At 35.8% G+C, this 22492-nt stretch overlaps 1 protein-coding gene across 2 annotated transcripts in view; it reads right to left on the reverse strand.

Moving 5' to 3' along the window:
* Window positions 1-22492, reverse strand: part of LOC150088812 (3'-5' RNA helicase YTHDC2-like) — a 281725-nt gene that overhangs the window by 196499 nt on the left and 62734 nt on the right. For both annotated transcript variants that reach the window (XM_090369668.1, XM_090369667.1), the window contains exons 6-7: window positions 15162-15328; window positions 1774-1876 (exon numbers count right to left, since the gene is read on the reverse strand). In XM_090369668.1, the coding sequence (XP_090225794.1) occupies window positions 1774-1876; window positions 15162-15328 (270 nt within the window). The remainder of the gene's footprint in view (window positions 1-1773; window positions 1877-15161; window positions 15329-22492) is intronic.

Here is a 22492-nt window from a genome sequence, read left to right on the forward strand (position 1 = left end):
CTTAAAATTGTTTTAGGAAAAAAATGCAATTTTTCTCATTAATATGTATGTATACATAAATTTTAGCATTGCATCTATAGTAATTACATAATTTTACTTTAAGCATGTGGACCGCAATAAGATTTTTTTTCTAATACAGACTGAAAACTAATTGGTGACCCCTGGTATAAAGGTTTGGGAATCTCTGTGTTAAGGCAATTGATAATGTAAAATTAAGGTGGCTGAAAACTTTGTTTAGATTGAAATTAAAGAATAAATTATATAAAAATATAATAAAGTTAATTAAATAGGTAAGCAAGCTATCATGTTTTTAATTTTGCGCCACTAAAGAAGCAGAGGAGAAAAGATCCATGAAGCATGTCATTTTAAAGACACTATCAGTAATAAATAGATTATAAACTTTAACACAATATCTATTCTAAATCTATAATACTATTTCAAATTATACATTAAAAGTTAAAGTTAAAAAAAAAAGTTAAGTTGAATAGCAAAATTTTAATTTAAACTTAGGATTTTCACTTGCTATTTCTAGATGATACCCTACCATCCAAAAAATAACCAGATATATCCCTGTTTTCATAGATCCCTCAACTTTCCTGGATAAACAATCAACTCAGGCCAGTATATAAGGCAAGTGTATGAGCCACACAAGTAGTCAGTTCTTGTCATGGCACGTAGAGCCAAGATAACTGATTTTGAAATGATGGTGTTATTGCTGGGTGTCACATCATTGGCTTGTTGATTTGCATAATTGCTGACAGACAACAACAGCCAAAGTCAACTGTTCCTGATTTTATCACAAAATGGAAGTGTGATTGGCATCACCATCCAGCAACACACAGGAAGACTACAGAAATGGACTTCACGTAACCAGAGGATATTTGGTTACGTGGAGTCCATTTCTGTAGAATTCATTTCCATCAGATATCCCTGAAAAACATAAACTAGGAGTCAATAGGAGATGATGTTTGTATAAACACTATGTACAGAGCTCCACAGCTTTGGTTTTCACAGGAGAGTGGTGGTGCATAAGCCAAACATCACAATGTGCAATCAGAGGATTTGCCTTGCATGGTACATGAATGCCATAGCTGGCTCACAGAATAGTAGAAATTGGTTCTATGGAGTGGCAACTCTTGTTACACCCTATTCTGATCAGATGAGTAGGTGGGTGTGGAGGATGTCTACTGCCAAAATGCACTGCAAAAACCACAAAGCTCAGAGGAAGTGGAAATGAGGCTATTTTTCATGCTATATACTTTGTTTCAAACTAAGTTGACACCAGTGAGAAAGGTAAGAGGTCTTCTCACACAACAAACGGGCATAATGTATTAATACACCTTGCTCCCTTCACAGCATATCTCATAGTCACTTTTTCTTTTTGTCAATATAACAAACAACACAAATTTAAAAATATGTATCACTTATGGGATGAACTGGAACATTGGGTGAAGACAGCCAGTAGGTCCCAAATTGGTAGATCAATGGTTCATTGATCTGCAGGAGGAATGGAGGACAACACTTGCTGAAGTCTATTGTTCATTGGTGGAAAGCCTACCCAGGAAGGTGGAATTTGATTTGTTGTAGTGGCCAAACAAGGACCAACCTGCTACTGAATGGCAGTAATGTAAATGTGAAACTGACACATGTCAGCTTCACATTGATATCACTGCCACTTTACTTTTTTGCTGGATACTTTTTGGAGGATAGTGTATATAAAGTTTCATATTTGGCATTGAACTGATAACTAATTATACAAAAGAGCAAACTTACAACAATTATATGAGTTACAGTAGCCATTGCTGCATCACCTCCCATAAGGGTACGTAGTAGGACACCATTTGTGCAAAACGTTAAAAGAGTCTTTGGTGATACCCTGCAATAAAAAGATACAAACAAACACACACCAAATGTTATTAATATTAAAGTTAATTTAAATGTTATATCTGTCAGTGCAGCACAAATTTAGTATATAAATTAATATTAAAAGTATTTATCTAATGTATAGTCTTCCAGACTTGACATAACAACACATACATGGTCAATATACACCCCCTCTCTAAAGATGATATTTTAGGCTTCACCTTCCTCAAAGCCAGAAACATACCTTTCTTTCCAAGTGGAGTTCTATATTCAAAGGAAGGGCCTGCCTCAGTATGGGGGGGAGATCTTCGTGGCAGACTTTGAAAAAAACATCCTTTTTCCTAGTATCAGTATATGGACAGTGTTTCTTATATGGCACCATGGCAAGGAGATGTTGGATGATTCCTTTCCCACACCAACAACATTCACATAATAGGTATAGCATCCAGGAGCTGGGCCCAGAACTAGGACTGTGTTTCAAACATATCCTACAACAAATATATTAACCCCCTGAATTTATTAAGAAAATCATCCACAATACATTAAAAACATACAGACATCCACCTTCCCCATCTCAATACACATAACAGTACCAGAACCTATGGGCTTCGCCCTCCCCATAAATTGCATAATTTTAAACTGAGGTTGTCAGCTTGAGTCATGTCTCCTGTAGACAGACAGACAGAGGAAACCATACTCAGCTTGCAGAAAATGGATTTCACCACTAATTCTGTATAAATCTAAAAAGTTCCACTGTATAAATGTGTCCATTATTTTATCTTATTTGTACTGTCAGTTTATTTCCAATAGTCAAAGTTTTCCTACTTATCTGTTTCAGTTCGCTGTCTTCTGGGAGAAAAACAGTTTTCCAGTGTTCAATGCCTTTTTAGAAAAAAATTTTAACAACGCCGACTCGTGTTTATTTTCTGTTGTTGATTTCCAGTTGATCTTGTGGTTTAATGCTATTATTCATGTGTTTCTTTCCACCTTTCTATGTAGAAAGAGGAGCAGTAATAGTTGGGAACATGATGGGTATATTAGTTTTTTGTTTTTGTGGTTGTGATAGACTAAAAGCATGTGAATCTGAAATTAATTTTGTGGAATTGATATTTCTGTTTATATTCCAGTTGAACAAATTTTATGCACAAGATGATTTGCCTTGTTTTTAGTACTATTTTCTTGGCTTCTTGATAAGCTGTATTTTATCTGAATTTTTTTTTTTTTTTTTTTTTTTTTTTCTTCACATTCTTGAGAGAAAGCTGGATTGTCTCCTTCAGAGGTTAGACATTTGGGTTGAGTGGCCATGCATACTTTGCTGTCATGACCATTTGAGTCACATGTAATACAGGTTGATGATTCCTCAAAAGCAAAAAAAGTACTTTTTTTTGACGCAATGATTTAAATATCCTGCTTTAATGATTGCTAAAGGTTGTGTTGTTGTTGTTTGGTTTTTAGGAGCATTAGCAACTAAGGCCATATTGCTCCGGGGATATGTGGTGGTCATTCCCTGACCTTTCCACATCCTCCGTATTTGGTGGTCACGGGCTCGAACCCCGGTCTAATCAAGAAGTGTGTTCTATGCATTGCTGCTCCCGCCCACCTGGCTACGGAGGCACCTAAAAGTTGCGAGTTGAAAGTCAGTGCTTGGATAACATTTCTCTTCCTTCATACTGAAGAGCATTTCACAAGTGACTCACTGTTCTTTTGGTTCACTGTGTATTCCCATCTCCCCCATGATATTTTGAAAGTTGTATGGAGGGATGTTGGTTGGTTGATTGGATTGGATATTTTACTGGCACATCAGCTTCTATGGCTATAATGTGCCAAACTTATGATTTATGGCTTATTCTATGATGTTTTTTGTTATGATTTTTATATCAAATTGTAGTAGTTTATGCGTTTCAGAAACTGGAAGACTTCGGATATATTAGATTTATCTGACAATATTGTTCGTAATGAGAATGTGTCCGTTCCTTTTAAGGATTTAAAGGTAATCTGACGTTCTCGTGTAAAGTTAGGGCAGTCAAGTAGAATATGTTGGACCGTTTGCACTGTGTGACAGTCAGAGCACTGAGGCGGAGATTCGGCTCGTAGCAGATAGGAGTAGGTAACATTGGTGTGTCCTATTCTTAATCTGCTAAGTGTAACTTCTTCTTGTCTGTTGGTTCTTGTACTGGTTTTCCATTGTTGTAACAACGGTTTTATCTGTAATAGTTTGTTACCAGCCTGTTCCTGCCATTTTTGTTGCCACTGTTTTTCGCCACTATTTCGAATTGTAATTTTATAGTCCAGGTATGGTATTTTTATGGTATTGTTGATTGGGCTTTCTGCTTGTTTTGCTGCTTGGTCTGCCTGTTCATTGCCATCTATTCCTACATGTCCAGGAACCCAGCAGAAACTTATGTTTTACTTTCGCTTTGCTAGTTTTGATAGCATGTTATGTATTTTACATACGGGTCGGATGGGTATTTATGGCGTTATCCTTTAAGGCTTGCAGAGCATTGAACGAATCTGTAAATATTATACTGTTGGCGATGTTGGTTAGCCATATATGGTTCATGGCTAGTTGTATAGCCTCCAGTTCTGCCGTATAAATGCTGCACTCAGTTGGAAGTAGTTTGGAAATGATGGTATTCGGGAATTTGGCTGCTATTCCTACTTTGGTTTCTGTTTTGGAACCATCTGTGTATATCAGGGTAGAATTACAATGTTGGTTGCTGCAGGCTGCATGTAATTGTTGGAAATTTTGTGTAGGTAGGGACTCCTTGTTCCATTTATGCATATGGAGATTGCATATCGTTTGAATGGTATCCCAAGGTGGATATGGAATTTTAGGAGAAATTGCTATCTGATTGAGATCTAAATTACGTTGCTGGATTAGATCTCTTAAATATATGCCTGCTCGTTTGTTAGCACTTGGATGTGCTCTATATAAGTTTTCCAAACTTGGTTCGTGTAGGATTGTCCATGTTGGGTGGTCAGGTATTGATTTTATCTTTGCAGCGTAGTATAACAGCAAGTTTTGTCTCCGGAGTTGCAGTGGTGGTTCGTGAGCCCCTGCATATAGGCTGTGGACTGGTGAGGTGCGATATGCTCCTAAAGCTGTTCATAAAGCGTTGTGGTGCACTGGATCAAGCCACCTCAGGGCACTCGGTTTGGCTGAGTTATATACGGGGGCTCCATAGTCTAGTTGAGATCTTATGAGGGCTCTGTATAATCGCAACAGAGTAACTCTATCTGCACCCCAGGTCATTGCGGACAAGACTCTCAAAATGTTTAGTTTCTTGAGGCAGTTTGTGGTGTAATGATAAGTAACATTTCAAAATTTGTCATTTTATTTTAAAAAACATTTTTGCTAGTTAAAAGTGAATTAACACTTTTAATGATAAGTAACCCTTCAAAGTTTGTCATTTTCAAAAACTTTTTTGCTATTTTTAATTCACTTTTTCAACTAAAATATCTCCTTACCTGAGACGTTTTACTGAGGTTGGGTTCCTACTACTTCTATCACTTTCTAAATGAAGAAGAGGGCATTCTTACTATGATTTTTTCTTTTGTGGAGTGTATGGTATTTCATGTTACCAATACTCACATAAAAGAAATGAATTCTCAAGAGAGTTTCATGTCTTCAAACATATTTTTAAAAGCAAATAATCAGGATAATTAACTATTGACAAGTGAACAAATTACACAAAACCTGACACTGCTATTGTTCAAAACTGGAAGCTGAAAGTGTATCCTAAAAATGCTCAAAACTTCTTAACAGCTTTGAAGACGTCAACAAATAAAACGTAACACATGTATCTGCATATTAGAGGGAGGAAAGACAACTCAAATCTCAAAGAAAAGCAAGCTTCACAAAAAAAAAAAAAAAAAAATACAAAAGTACATTTTTCCAATTTTTTCAGAAATATTCTGGCAAAACCAGAAAAGTTGACAGTTATAAGGTAGATTATTAACACAAATTACAAACTATTTATGGATAAAATATTGAACATACTGAATGCAAACTCAATAAATAACTACTGTAAAACTCCTAAACAAAAGTCTTGCCATTAATGCTTAAAGTTCTCTTCCAAATGCAGTAGCTACACAGTACATGCATTACGATTTGTAATTTTTCTTTTAATTTGGCATCCGCTCCTTTTCTCAGCAAATATCACAGCAGCTTTTCTGTATACAAAGAAAGGTTAGAAATGAAATAAAATTTCATTGGCATACAATGCCAATGAAATTTGGCAATGCCATTAACTGTCGTAATAATGATTCATTGGCTTCATCAATGATCCAAAAGTAATGAAAGTAAAAAAAATTATGCACATATAATGTCCAAAATCTCCTGAAAGAGGCCTCAGGCCTCTGAGGTCGGGAAAACTCATGTCTAAAAAATATATATAAATTGTGGGGGAAACAAAACGACGGCTCAGGGATCGTCTGGGGGAACATTTAAATGCCATAAGAACCACTGAATACAACAAGTCTGCTGTGGCCAAACATTTTTGGGAGAAGCAGCATCAAATCTCCCCGGAGGACACTATTATTTTGGATCGTGCACATGGATACTGGGAGCGTAAATGGCTCGAGGGTTTACGGATTAGTTCATCCAGTAGGAATACCAAGAATAGAGATAGAGGTATACGTATTAATCCTATCTTTGAAACAATTATATTAAGCTCGGATGAACGATTTTCTTTGCCACGCTCCCGAGACATTTCTGCTTCCAGTTCTGACCGTGTGCCGATTGAACCACGTGGAGAAATACCACGTGTGGAGGTACCGTGAGACTGCTGCTTAAGGAGATGTTGCAGGAAGTCATATCACTGTTGAAGAAGGGAGCTGACGCTCCCGAAAGCTTCAGGTTTTTAGCGCTTTTAATGTTTTATATTTTAGCAAAGTTTATTGTAAATGATCTTTTATTACAGTTTTTAGCATTCCGCAATAGTTTATTGTAAATATTTTTGTGTAAAGATTGTAGTCATATTAAATTTTAAATTTTATTCAATGGTCGGTGTATGAATTTATATATTTTTTTAGACATGTCCAAAATCCACTAACCTTGGGTCCTGGAGATTGCCAATTTTTGGAAAATAAATCTAACTAAACATAAAATGTAAAAATTCAAGCATGGATAAAGGAAGAATACAATCAGTAGTGCAGTTGTCTACTTTTTTTAAATTTATTAATCACATTACCTACAAAAACCACCCTGTTAATATTCCATTAAAAAATAATAAGGAGAAAAAATAAACAGAAACCAAATAATACATGGGAAATTTTTTAACTGAACAAGATGATACTTATACTTTTTTTAGGAATAAAAGTAAGGCTTTAGACCCCCCCCCCCCTTTGTGTGATTGACAATGAACATTTTTCAACTGCTCTGGTGGTGGCCAAAGGAAAGTTTTCAGCAATTGACATCAGAACTTGGGATGGATGGGATCTATCCACTTATATTAAAGGAGGCGGCAAAGGAAGTAAGCAAACCCTTAGCCATAATTATGAAAGCATCCTTGAACTCGGGGGAGGTTCCCACTTACTGGAGCTGTGCCTCACAAAGGGGGATCAAAGGGTGACATGAGTAATTACAAACCTGTTAGTTTAACTTCTGTTCTGGGAAAATTAATGGAGGCACTGGTTAAAGAAGCACTGCAGGATCATTTAGACAAGACTGCAGCAATAATTCAGACACAGCATGGGTTTGTTAAGGGGACCAGAAACCCAACTCCACCTTCATTCCTTTCACTGTTTCCACTGGTGTACAGCAGATTTCCACTTGATAAACTTATAAGTGATTCATTTCTTCTTCTTGTTTCAGCCAAACCGATGATATTCCAATTCATATTCTCTAATTCCTTTTCCAGCTCTAATATCCTGTCTTCACCAATGAGTGATCTTACGTTATAACAGGCTAAGTTCAGTTTCCATGCATGGCAGCCTGGTCGTACCCAGAGATTCTTAGCACCCTCTGCTTCCACTCTGATCCTCTCGCTGCTGTAAGAGGGAGAGTGAAAGTTGCTGGGGACTGAGGGCCATTTTTTTTGTTGTGCTGTCATATGCTGGAGGGTTTGGTCTTTTCCTCTTCACGTTGACCAGGCGTCTTGAAGAGAACCGCTCTACACGTTTGTTGCCACCGTAACAACGTAACAAGTGATGTAACAGGGCTTACCATAGAGAAGGTGTGCATGAGTGGATTTTAGGGAGCAGGCCAACTGGACTTCTCCTAAATCTTCTGTAATAGAGAGATATTGGATCCATCAGTGTTTTAGGCTGAGTGTCTGATAACACACAGCTTTCCCTCTAAGGTGTATAAGGACTTGAATTGGTTGAGCAGGCTCAATGCTAATGGGATTCTTTCTCTTGTTCAGGTTACGAACCTGGGGCGGCATAAATACAAATTGAAGGAAGACAGTTGTAGAATAGATGTGCAGAAATTTGCCTTTAGCCAGTGGTAGTTGAATGCTGGAACAAACTTCCATCTATCATTGTGAAAGTTGATAGCTTAAATAACAATAAACAATCATTTCAGGGAAGAAATGTAGTCTGGATAATAATCTTTCAACTTTAACGCATCAATTTATTCGGAAAAATTGAGATAGGAGGCAAAACAATTTCAGTTTTTCAGCTTTCTGCAACAATACTTATACAGTATTGTTGGCTTACTGATTTCTTGAACATCTGACGAAAATGGAAATCACAAACAAAATTTGCTATAACTGTATAACACCATTAACAGAATACATGCACACCTGTTGCATATACTAAAATATCAAACAGTAAATAATCAGAAAAACAAATTAATACAAGCATGAAAACCACCAGACAAAAGCTTGCCATGACTTATCAAGCAAATTTTGGTCAGGTGGTTGTTTTTTTTTTTCCATGCAACACAAAAAAAAAAAAAAAAAAAACAATACGACACAGAGATTTTTTTTTTGGTAGTTGTTGGCGCATCAGCTTCTGTGGCTATAATGCACCTCCCAAGGTTTTTGCAGTACTTTGATCCAAGCCCGAGGCGGGATTCGAACCTGCAACCTTTGGGTTGCTAGGCAGGCACTTTACCCACCCGGCTAGCCCGGTCGGCGACACAGAGATAGTATTCTCCCTAATTTTAGAAATCAGTAAAGATTTAACTAATATAAAGATTAATAAAAATTATCATCAATAAAGACTGATTTTGAAAACAAATAGTTGTACACATGACAACTCTAAATTGAATCGCCTACTGAACTGAAGTTCAAAAATATGAACCTAAACAGTGCACTCTCTTGTTAACAATGTAGTAGAGGGCATCTTCTCTGTGAACAATTACACTAATCTGCATTTTGAAAAAAAAATTCACTGATGTTTTCTCAGAAAAAGAATGTTTCTGAATCATTTTCTAACGTTGATTTCAAAAACGAATTCTCTGTTTCCATCACATCAGGTTTCCTTAAAAATCACAAAAGAAAATTTGATTTTTCACAAATTTTTATTAATTTTAGCGAAATTTGTGCAATGAAATTATAACAAAATGCTACTTTTGCCAAACTTTTATATTTAAATGCACGTTGAAAATACCATAAAAAAGGGCAGTGAGGTAAAAAGTCCAATAAACACTGACCTCTCAGTCCAATAAAAACTGATCTGTGATGAGACAAATTTTCATTTCTTTGATTTCCTTGCAGATCCTTCTACTTTACAGCCCCTCTTCAGCAACCAGCAATAATCAGGAAGAGGGTCGGTCTTTAATGTACTGGAGAAACCTCTCACCCTGTTCTCAACTAACACGTCCTAGATTTTCTGGGAAGCAATCAATGCAGGAGTGTAAAAAATGTACCTTTACACTCATGCTGCAGCCCAGCTTCTTAAAGTTTGCCAACATATTTAACCTCGGGGGCTCACATCTGGTGAGTATGGGCATGGCACACCCAGGGTCCTGAGCTGGATATCATCATTCTTCTCTTTCTTGGTGATTCCCTATTCTCATTCTCTCTCTCTCTCTCTCTCTCTCTCTCTCAGGGTGGCTCGGGAATTTTTTTTTTTGGCTGGTGCAGCATAAGCCTCGGGCTTCCTTGCACCATATAGCTAATAATAATAATAATAATAATAATAATATTTTCAATTATATTCTTATAGTCTGGATCCTTGCTGTTCCCTAAGAAGGTTTCAAAAACAGGCCTGAAACTAATCCATGCATGTTTTCCTCTTTTATTCAGAGTTGCCTAAAAATCTCAGTCTTCCATCAATTTGTGAATTTGAGGACTAAAAAAATACTTTGCTTTAGCTTCTCTTGGGTAATCAATGGGAATTTAGATGTTTGAGCTAGGCAATGAACTGTTCCTCTTTCGCCAGACCTTGACATCCCAGTGCTTACTCCTTGCTTCACTACCCCACTCACACAAAAAGCAAGGCATTTTTGTATAAGTGGGACATGCCTATCACTTTAAAGTCAGCATAGACCAACTAACCACATTCTTCATACTTAATATTTGTCAACAACTTCAAGTTCTCATATGTTTCTTTCAAATTCATAGAGTGAGTGAGCTATTGGAATTTACCCATATTTATTTCCATTGTGGAGCAACACACCTTTGAGACTCCTCTTTGATGACTCAATAAAAAGTCTCCACTGTGCAGGATTGTAACTAATTCTTAAATAGTTTAAGTCATTTATCTTACTGCAAAAAACCATAGAATCGCCCTCAAAAAACTAGGGACAAGTTCTTATTTTCTGTGTTTGTACCAGGAGAAAAATATCCTATGTACTAGAAAATTTTTTTACTTAAATCTAGAACCAAGGGATTCTGTAGATTCCTTTGGTAAATTTAAATTTCTTATCAAATCATTGAATTCATGTTGTGAAAACAGTTGAGGACTGGACTCAATGTCTTCAGGCATGGAGACTAGTTTCATCTTCAGAAGCTTCACTTTCAGCACTCTCTGCTGCTACGTTCTTCAATATAAGTGGAGGGCATGGAATCAGCAGGTTATCTCCTTGTGGGACTAATGGCAGATGGAATATTAGGATACATAATGCTCTTCTTACTCTTTGCATTGTATCCTTCCACATTAACTAAGCAAAAGTGAGTCATATAGTGGTTTGTAGGTGCTTGCCAAATCATTGAAATTGCATAACCTTCTTTTTACTCTTTTTCCACAATCTTAACGCTTCAACACAGGTCCAGCAAACTTTTTGTGGTGCCCATTGTTTATCTTGGTCACCGAGTTAGCATCAGCAGTGGCAAATGATGCAATAAAACAAGCTTATACAGCATCAACCAAAGAGAGAAAAAAAAGATGCCTCCCGTTTCACCTATTCATTCCCTCCAATAGCTAGTCTAGTTATTCTTTGAATTTATTTAAGCTATCAACTTCCACAACAAAGGATGGAAGTTTCAACCAATCAACCATCTGGTGGCTAAAGGCAAACTTCCTAACATCTATTCCCCTCATGTGTGTGGTCTGAACAAGAGGAAGAATCCTATCAGCACTGAGCTTGCTCAATCCATTCAAAGCCTTAAACACCTCAATCAGATCATCTCACAGGTGCCTAGTCTCTAGACACTGCAATTTGCAGAAGTGAAGCCTTCCTTGGTAAAAGCACTCCTTTGTTCCCCTCACCAATCTCATTGCCCTTCTCTATACCTGTTTCAGCAGTTCTACATCCTTCCTAAAATGAGACCTCCAGACCTGTATGCAGTACTCAAGATGTGGCCTGACCATTGCCTTATACAATGGGGTAATCACTTCCTTTTCCCTACTAGCAAAATTTCTGTATATCATTGATAAAATCCCTTGAGCTGTCCTGGCAGCCTGTCTGCAATGCTCAGAGAACTTTATATCCAACTGCACAATTACCCCAGGTCTTTTTTATTTTCCACTGTCCTGGGTGTAGTAGTTGGTATGTTACTCTGGGATTACTGATTCCCATATGCAGTACTTTGCATTTGTCAATATTAAACTTCAATTGCCATTTTTCAGCCCATCTGCCCAACTTTTCTAGATCCTGTTGCAGTAGCATACTGTTATTAACAACCTTGCCAATCTTTGTATCACTGCAAACTTGGACATTAAGCCTGATGTACCTTCTTCAATGTCATTGATAAATATACAAAACAACAATGGGCCTAACACTGAACCCTGAGGGACTCCACTAATAACATTAGTTCACAAAGAGCACTGTCCATTGATTACCATTCTCTGCCTTTTTTCCACTCGACCACCCATTTATCCATTGTAGCAACTTCCCCTTAATGCCATACTGCTCCAACTTGAACAGTAGTCTTCCATGCAACAGTATCAAAAGCTTTCCTGAAATTCGAGTACATGATATCATAATAAATTTTTGCATCCAAATCCATTGTAACCACATCACAGTATACAATTAAACTGGTCAGGCAATACTTCCCTTAAAAACCCATGCTGTGTCTGAAGTATAATTACAGCCTTGTATAGTTGATCCTGCATTACTTCTTTTAGAAGTGACTCCATTATTTTCCCTGGATTATGTTCCATTATGTTCCAAACCTGGAACAGAAGCTAAACTAACAAGTCTTGGTCTGTAATTACTCATGTCACCCTTCGATCCCCTTTTGTGAATTGGGGATACATTTGCACATCTCCAGTCTGTGGAAACGTCACCTGAATCCAGGGATGCTCTCATAATTATGTTTAAGGGTTTGCTTACTTCCTTCGCTGCCTCCCTTAATGTAATTGGATAAATCCCACCCACACCATGTGCCTTTCTTATGTTTAACTTCAACAATTTCTCTTCCACTTTCCTCTCAGTTATTACAAAATCATTTAGCATCCACTTAGGGTTTGATAAACTTCAAATTCCAGCATGCCCTTCCCTAAAGAATTCCTCATGAGTGAATGTAGACGCAAAATATTCATTTAGTTTGTCAGCAACCTGAGCAGGGTCATCAGCAGTCGAACCATCAATATCAAGTGGATAAATTTGATTCATCCTCTTCCTTCTAGTGTCTACATATGTAAAAAAGTCTTTGCTGTTTCTCTTTGCATTCTTTGTCACAGATTTCTTGTAATCTGCCTTCGCTTGCCTAACCTACTTTGCATCTTGATTACAGACTAGTTTATAACTACTATAGGCATCAGTGTAACCCAATAATTTATATGCATCCCATGCATTTTTCTTTTCTGCCATAATTTTTATCAGTTCATCTGACATCCATTTAGGCCAATACCCTGAAGACTATTTCATAGTTGGTATGGAAAGCTTAGTAGCTTTTATGATTAATTCCTAAAATGATTCTCATTTAGAATTTGCTGACGGTAACATCATCAGTTGGTACTATTGTATAGAATTTAAAAACTGTCTGAGACTGCTGTAGCCACTTTATGAAAGAAAAAAACCCTCCTCCCTTTACTCTTGATGGTAGTTACATCTTTAAGTAAATCTCAAATCAATACACTGTGATTGGGAATGCCACCTAGTGGTTCCTTTATCTGCAGATTACAAAAGCACAATACACATTTTTCACAAATTCTGAAATATCTTTTCTTTGCTTGAGGATTACATAACTTCCACAAAATAACAAAAAAGTTTGGACTGTTTGAATATTTGCGTGAAGACATTTTACTCACTTTTCAATACAAGTTTGATACAATAACCTCAAAAATAAACTGAGCACACGCTGATTAGCACTGTTGCATGGAACCCTCAAAGTTAATTAAAAAATGACTGAGGGCAGTGTTGCCAACATGTGAAGGTTTAGTTTACAAATTCCTGACATTTATTCCTAACTTAATACATTCAATAATACAACTCATGCCATCAACTTAAGCAATTTGTGAAAAAACGGTACATGATAGAAAAAACAAATAACATTTCTGATATCAGCATTAAAAAAACTGAGTCAAAAAAACTATTAGTTTACAAACATCGAAAACCATGCAGATTGATATTACAGACCAATGAGTGAAAAGTACAGAGAAATGTTATAGCACATTTCATTCTAAGTGTTTTTACATATAGTGAAGTTGCTAAAGACAAGAACAATAAAGTTCAATCCTTCCTACTTCAGTAATATTGTTAAATATAAGAGAAATTTCTCATATTTTACTATAGGAATGCTCTTCAACCAACACTCACCCCCAACTTATCCAGTTAATTTATTATGAAAAAAAAGGTTAAAGTTAGTAATGCGATAATTCATAAAATTTATTATCAATACATATTTCAGATTTCAACCAAAATAACTTAGTCACTTATAAAGAAGTTTAACTAAAAATAAAGAGGAAAATTTGACAATAGTCTTTGATTCCCGGTCTGTGATTGCAAGTTGGTTTAGTCTTGAGTGGTTCAGTGTGCACTGATTACGTTTCGCCTTTCCATTCTTAGCAGTTAATAGATAATGGGAATTGAACACAGAAGTAGCTTTTTTAATAAAACCGTATGTATTGATAATAAATTTTATGAATTATCGCATTACTAACTTTAACCTTTTTTTCGTAATGGATTAACTGGATAAGTTGGGGGTGAGTGTTGGTTGAAGAGCATTCCTATAGTAAGGTATGATAATTTCTCTTATATTTAACACATATAATGAAGGTATAGTTGTCTTTATATATATATATATTTTTTTTGGTAGTTGTTAGCGCATAGGCTTCTGTGGCCATAATGCACCTCCCAAGGTTTTTGCAGTACTTTGATCCAAGTCTGAGGCGGGAATCGAACCTGCGACCTTTGAGTTGCCGGGCAGGCACTTTACCCACCCGGCTAGCCCAGTCGGCTTGTGTTTATATGCAAATGCCATTTTCAAAAAGATAAATAAATAAACAATAACTAAATAAATTTGGTAAATTGTGGATTTCATTAGATGGCCAGCAGACTTTCCATCATTAGTAACACCATAGTGTGTTTACTTGTGGAAGTTCAAAGTACTGGTTGGCAAAAAAAAAAAAAAAAAAAAACATGCGCAGATACATACCTACTAAATAAGTTTTGGAAAGCGTTAAGCTAAATATCTTTTAACTTTACTTTAATATAATCAAATTTTGAGAACCAAAAAGCACTGTTCAAAAAATAAGTTTTGAACAAAACTGAAATGGTCCACTTAAAAAAAAAAAAAAAATCTTAAAAATAAAACGTCCAGATTTTGGCTCATTTAGTTTTTGGTCAGCCAGATTTCAGATATTTTACCTGTAATACATTTAGTCCAGCAATAAAAAAATGGTATTAAGGCATAAATTGAACATTTAAGTTGTCCTTTAAATTTTATTTTTTAATTAAAGAGTTATATCAGTAGTTTTATTTAAAATTATAAATAATTTCAAATATTCTAATATATGCTAACCTGCTTTCTAACCGTATCTGGTAACCAACTGCTTGTCCCACTTTGTCATCTCGTTCAGCTGCTACTCTTTCTGCTACTGACAGTGCTGCAAGGCGCCGTGGCTGAGTACAAATTATGCGGCATGGTTGGCCAATAACATGGCAATGATCCAAAATAAACTGGGGCACCTAAAATATATATATAAGTAAATACAGTTATAATTAAAAAGGTGGCATGTGAGTATATTCAACTGCTAGTAATGTTGGTGAGATGCAATGAAAACCATTAGTAATGTTAATGAGAACATAATTAAGCCCCTAAAAGATCCCCTTGGCCCATAGCCATAAAAGAGCTGATGTTCCCTTAAGCCAGTGGTTTCCAACCTTTTTTTTAATATCGGCACTCCTAAGTAATTTGGCTAAGATTTAGTACTTGGTGCACCCTCTCTACACTCGCCGACACGGCAGTGACTGACGGGTGCTGACTCCGCCCAGTGTCGTGTTCTCCTGTACATACGGAAACATCTGGCATGTGTGCCAGATGGTGCGTGTCAGTGTTTCTGTATGTTCACGTTATGAACTTCACTTTTAGAAAAGTCACTTGAGCCGATTGTCTTTGTAAAAAAGCGGGTCTAGGGAAAAAAATTATACAAAAATGGACAAACCTGGCTATATGATTTCTAGTTAATAGAAAATTAATTATACAAAAATTGACAGTAAAATATCAGTGTTTCTGTATGTTCATGTTATGAACTTCGCTTTTAGAAAAGTCACTTGAGCCGATTGTCCCTGTAAAAAAGCGGGTCTGGGGAAAAAAATTATACAAAAATGGACAAACCTGGCTATACGATTTCTAGTTAATAGAAAATTAATTATACAAAAATGGACAGTAAAATGTCAGTGTTTCTGTATGTTCATGTTATGAACTTTGCTTTTAGAAAAGTCACTTGAGCCGATTGTCTCTGTAGAAACGGGGGTCTTGGGGCAGAGCCCCAGAAAAATATTATACAAAAATGGACAAACCTATATACTATGGTTTCTTGTGTAGTCAGGGAATTGGTTTCTTGTATAGTCTACACAAGAAACCATTTCCATTTGATTGCATTAATTTAAAATCATATTTCTGACTATATTAATAGAATTTAATTAATAGAAAATTAATGCAATTTAATTTATTTTATCCGTTTTTTTTTTTTTTTTTTCTGAATTAACTTATAAAATTAAAGACTTATTCTCAATTTTTTTTTATTAGGTTTTCTTCTCCGAAAGTGAAGTTTCTACCCTCCCCAGTCCTTAATTATCTGATTGGCTTATTAGGACTGCCTAACCAAATTCCTGGTTTCATGTTATTTCTGGCTATATGATTTTTAATTAATAGAAAATTAATGCGATTTAATGTATTTTATCCATTTTTTTTTTTTTTTCTGAATTAACTTATAAAATTAAAGACTTATTTTCAATTTTTTTTTATTAGGTTTTGTTCTCCGAAAATGATGTTTATACCCCCCCCCAGTCCTCAATTATCTGATTGGCTAATTAGAACTGCATAATCGCCCTTAATTCCGGTTTTATGTAATTCTGTTCATTATTTCTTTGGTTTTGTGCTGTTTGGTTCTGGATTGTTTCTGCTGAGGATTGCCTCGTGCTGCTTAGGAATTGCCTTCTGTGCTGCTGTGAGTTGTCTTCATATAATTGTACATTGGTTTTTTTTGCCATTCAACCCCAATGGAGAAAGTGACCACGAAAATGTTGTATGGTTTAGAAAAGGACGGATGCAAGGCTGTGATTGATTGGTGTATGAATGTTAAATTAATTGCATCAGAGTACAAGTGTTTCCAGTGTGAATGTATGATGAGCTTGGCCGAGCGCAAGGATTGCACGGATGGATTTGTATGGGTCTGCAGAAAGAAAGGGGCCAATCCTCATCATGTTAAAAGGTCTGTGTGCAAGGGGTTGTGGTTCTCAGAGAGTCATTTAACAATAATCCAGGTGCTCCTTCTCACTTATTTTTGGGTCGGGAAGGTGCCCGTGGAATTTATCATCAATGAGATGGGGATGAGTTCCACGACCGTGTGTGACTGGAGACATTTTTGTCGCGAGGTGTGTGTTGATGTATGTGTGAAAGAAAGTTGTATGATTGGTGGTGTGGGTGTGATTGTAGAACTAGATGAAAGCATGTTTGGAAATAGAAAGTACAATAGAGGTAAAAGAGTAAATGGGAAATGGGTGTTTGGTGGGGTTCTTCCCGGTGTTTTTTCCGGGTCGTTGAAAATAGGAGTAAGGAAGTTCTCCTGGACATTATCAAGACTTCCATAGTGCCTGGTACCACCATTGTATCAGACTGTTGGAAGTCTTATAACTGTCTAGGGGAAGAAAGGTTTAAACACCTAACTGTGAACCACTCAATTCATTTTAGGGACCCGGAAACTGGTGCTAACACCAATAGTATTGAGTGTACATGGAGTGCCATTAAATGGCAACTGTCATCTTGTACTGTCGATGATCAGTTTGACTCCTACCTTGCAGAATATATATGGAGACAGAGTCACTCAACTTCCAGCAGCATGATAAGCTCTTTCCTAGTAGCCATTTCGGAAATGTATAAATCGACTGGTGAGGACAATGAATGAAGGTCTCCCTCTGATCAGGTTAGTTTGTGGTTTTCTTTCCCAAATTTAAAAAATAAGCAATTTTGCAGACATTTTGTGCGGTAACAAGAGCGATTTCTTTGTTAATGCATGTGGAGTTGCCCAGTTTTATTCGATTCCAAAAGCGGGGGTTACGGCACGGCAGCCCCCACCGAAAATTTGAAAAATAAGCAATTTTGTGCAGTAACAAAGGGCCATTTCTTTGTTAATGCACGTGGAATCGATCACAAAAGTGGGGGGTTCTGGGACATTGTTGTCGATCTTCGATAAAAATTGTTGATTTGCCGTTCAATTTCTATCTTTAAATTTCATTAAAAATTACCATTTTGCCTTTTTTGAATTCTTTTCAGCCAATCACATTGTAAATGTTTGTAAAATATAGCCTAGAAAAACGTGCATTTCTGTTAGTTTTATTTTTAATAATTGTTCATTTGCCGTTCCTTTCCTTTCGCAAAATTTCATTTTAAATTACCTTTCTCTGTTTTTTTTTTCCATCTTTCCAGCTATATATATATCCCACTTATTCAAGTCACGTGACATTTTGTGATCCTCAAAAAACGTTTATTTTTTAACTTGATTGTTTAAATTTATTGGATTTCTCCTATTTTCAGCTGTCATACTTGTGGCTGTGCCACGTGCCATCCGCGTGTCACTTGACATCTGCCGGCCGAGGAGAAGAGGGGGAACGCAGTGAGTGGGCAGAGTTACAATCCGTTAATCACTGCTTTCTCACTCTTCTCCTTGCCGCCATTTTGAAGGGTGCACCATAAACTAAATCTTTACCAGTAATTTATTTAATTTTGCGGCACCCCTACTCAATTTTCTGTCTGTTAGATCCAATTCTCTCCCTGTGTGTGTGTGTGTGTGTGTGTGTGTGTGTGTGTGTGTGTGTGTGTGTGTGTGTGTGTGTGTGTGTGTGTGTGTGTGTGTACTCGTATATATCTAATATTAAAATATATATATATATGTTATATGATAGTAATTACAATAATATAATTATACAAATTACATTTCATAATAAAAATTATATATATATATTTATATATATATATAGTATTAGTAAAATAATAAGAGGAGTTTACCTCGATATAGTACGTAGAACACTTCCGTATGATACCCTCCAGAAATTAAAACGGAAAAAACGAAAAAAATCGACAACTTACCAGTACATTAGAGTAAAATATAAATAATTAAATAATCAATTTAAAACAATTAAAAATCAAATTAATGCAATTAAAAGAATCTAACGAAAATATTCAAAACGATTTTCCTTCCTGAAGCTGACAACGCTTTTCAATCATATGTCGTGATCACAGGAATGAAAATATTTTCATTCCTGTGATCACGACATATGATCGAAAAGCGTTGTCAGCTTCAGGAAGGAAAATCGTTTTGAATATTTTCGTTAGATTCTTTTAATTGCATTAATTTGATTTTTAATTGTTTTAAATTGATTATTTAATTATTTATATTTTACTCTAATGTACCAGTAAGTTGTCGATTTTTTCGTTTTTTTCCGTTTTAATTTCTGGAGGGTATCATACGGAAGTGTTCTACGTACTATATTGAGGTAAACTCCTCTTATTATTTTACTAATATTATTATCAATGTAGAACATATTGAGTATTACAGCTCTGATTCATACTATCTAATATATATATATATATATAGTATATAATAATTTTATTTTTTATATAAAGGTACTAAGTAAACGTCAATTATAGATCACCACAAAATTAAAAAGATACTGTACACCTTTTTATAATGAAATAAACATAAATTTTAAAAAATAATAATAAGTTTAAGTAACTTAAACCCAAGTTACGTGGCACCCCTAGAATGTTGTTGCGGCACTCCAGTTGAAAACCACTGCCTTAAGCCATAAGGGAGAACATGAACAAGTGATGGGAAGCTACAGACCCAATGGGTTTGACTCTGTGGTGGGCATTATTATGGTTAAGGACAAAATACAAGGTCACCTCTACAAAACCAGAATTGTTAAATAATCACAGCATGGGTTCAAGAAAGGAAGGCATTGTCTGACTGACCAATCTGGTTAATTACTATGATGAGATCATGAAACATCTTGATGCAAAAACAACTTTGACATATACCCAGATTTAGTAAAGCTTTTGATATAGTCTCACATGAGAGGTTATTGAATAAACTGGAGAAAATTGGAATTAAGGGGAAGGCACATGGGTGCATCAGGGAATGGATTTAGAATGAGGCAAAGGGTGATCATAATTCAAGGATTGGTAGTGTCCCATTCCCCTTGTTTTTAATCTTTCTTAATGATGATAATGAGGAAGTACAGTTGTTCCACAGTTCACTCAGTGCTTGTTTACCATAGCACTGTATTTTTTGATACCCTCCCTCAGGTTTGTGTTCTGTTCTCCCAGAATAGCATTTACACCAAATGCCTTGGGAGGAGTTACCCATAAAAGCATTTTTGATGGGGCCTCTATGTGATTTAGAGGCCTCATCAAAAAATTTTTAATGCTCTTCAATTTTAATTTTTAATTTTTTAATAAAGTATAATACATAGTTGATTAAATCAAAGAACACACCTTCAAAATCAAATAAAAGAATACACCTTTGATCAGAAACACAGATCACACCAATCAGTTAAAATTTAGTTATATTATTTCCTATGGATAAGTCTCTCCTGTTCAAAACAGATTTGCTTAGTACTCTTATTTTCAGCCCTTAAATTAAGAGCACTAAGTTGAGGACACCAATAAAAGGAAAGCTGCCAAAATGTGCTGGTGATTTGAAGGTTTGGGGAGTGGTTAATGACCAGACCCAGGTTATGCTGTTTCAAATGGATTACACTTTTCACAAATACAGTCTGAAAAATGGCAACTAAGCCTTAATTCTAAATATAAGGTATTGCACATGGGGAAGAGAAATCCAACAGTAACTAGCTTTGTTTTCCAAGTTGCCCCTCTAAGCCAAAAAGAGTAATATCCAGGTAAAATTTATGACATCTTTCATGCATCACCCCCAACACACCTCCAATAATTTTCATGGGAAAAATAGATTTTATCAAAATATTTTGTGGGGGAAAAAACAGATTAAATTTAAAAACATAAGTAAAAATAAATAAATATATCAGTGCCACTCAAATAATTATCCACTTTGATAGTACAGAAACAGCATAGCCTAATCTTTATTATTATTATTTTTTTCTCAATATATATCCCCTGGAAAATAAAAAAAGTCTTTGTTCTGGTCTCTGAAAAAGCCATTTACAGCTTCCCTGAGATCAACATCTTAAAAATTAATTCCCATGTAGGTGTTCCTTCAGATTTCTGAAGATGAAATAATTGCTAGAGACCAGAACTGGACTGTAAGGAGGGTGGTTTAACTCCTGGAATCCACAACTACCCAGAGCAGCAACTGCTTTATTGGACTTGTATACAGAAGAATTATCATGAAGAAACAAAAACACAACTCATATCAATTTCCCTCTTCTTTCATTATGGCCCCTCTTAAATTTTTAAGCACAGCAGCACAGGCATTTCCAGTGACTGTTTTCTTATATGGCTCATAGTCTATTGAAATAAAATTCAAAATTCCTTCTATATCCCAAAAATGGTAGCTATGATCTTCCCAGTGGAGGATTGAGTCCCAAATTTGTTAGGTGTTGGTGACTCATAGTATTTCCATCAGATTGACTCATGTTTTGGCCATGTGTAAATTTTGCTCATAAATTTGAACTCTGTACTGTTTATGAAGAGGTGTGAGAATTCTCCGCACTCAGCAAGGACTGATCTTTGACATGGCCAAGTGTTTGTGGAAGGTAATACTGACTCCTCAGAAATATAACGCTCTGGCAACCACAGATTCTTTAATACATCTACCCTGCATAACAAGGTCTTCCTATTTTTGGCACATTCCTTTTGGTTGTCCTGAGCAAAGGTTATGTTCTATGGATTCTCTATCCCATTTAAACTATAGATGAAAATGTTATCTGGTATTCAGGAGAGGATGCATCATCATATACAGCTTTCATGTATTCATGAATAATTTTTGGTCCATTCAATTCTTTTGTCAAAAATTTATGGTGGCCCAGTGCTCCAGTTTCATGACATCTATGTTTTCCTTGGAGTTGGCTACTTTAAATGTCTTCTGCTCTTCCGTACTTCACTGTATTGAACTGGACTTTGCACATGCACACACACACATATATATATATACATGTACCCATTAAAGGCTGGATCAGATAGTTTCAGGAGTGGATTTGCTAAAAATAACTAAACATTAATAAGACAAACTTTAATTTTCTAACTTAGAATATCTAGAATTTTTAACTGTAAGCAGCATTTTAATTGCACATGCACAGTTTATTTTTCACCGTTGACAATGGTAGTAGTTTTGTACTGGTATTTTTTAGAATGTTACTTTCTGAAATAAGGTAACTTAAAGTTTTACTTTATGTTCAAAAAATTAATCCAGAGAGACTGCAAAAATGATTGATAAGGTATACTGTGAAGAAACTTTATCAAGGCATAGGATATTTGAATAGTACAAACACTGTAACGATGGAAGTAATATTGATGAAGAAAACACAACGTGTGGGAGATCAGGCAATGTCAGCAAATAATGAATATGTCTCTCACATAAGAAGCATCATTCAGGCCAATGATCAAATAGGAAATGAACAATCCTCTCAAGTTGGAATATCACATGGTAGTTACTA

Source organism: Mastigoproctus giganteus, chromosome 3 (assembly GCF_048544385.1).
Source record: "Mastigoproctus giganteus isolate SK-2022 chromosome 3, ASM4854438v1, whole genome shotgun sequence".
Classification (NCBI taxonomy): Eukaryota; Metazoa; Arthropoda; class Arachnida; order Uropygi; family Thelyphonidae; genus Mastigoproctus; species Mastigoproctus giganteus.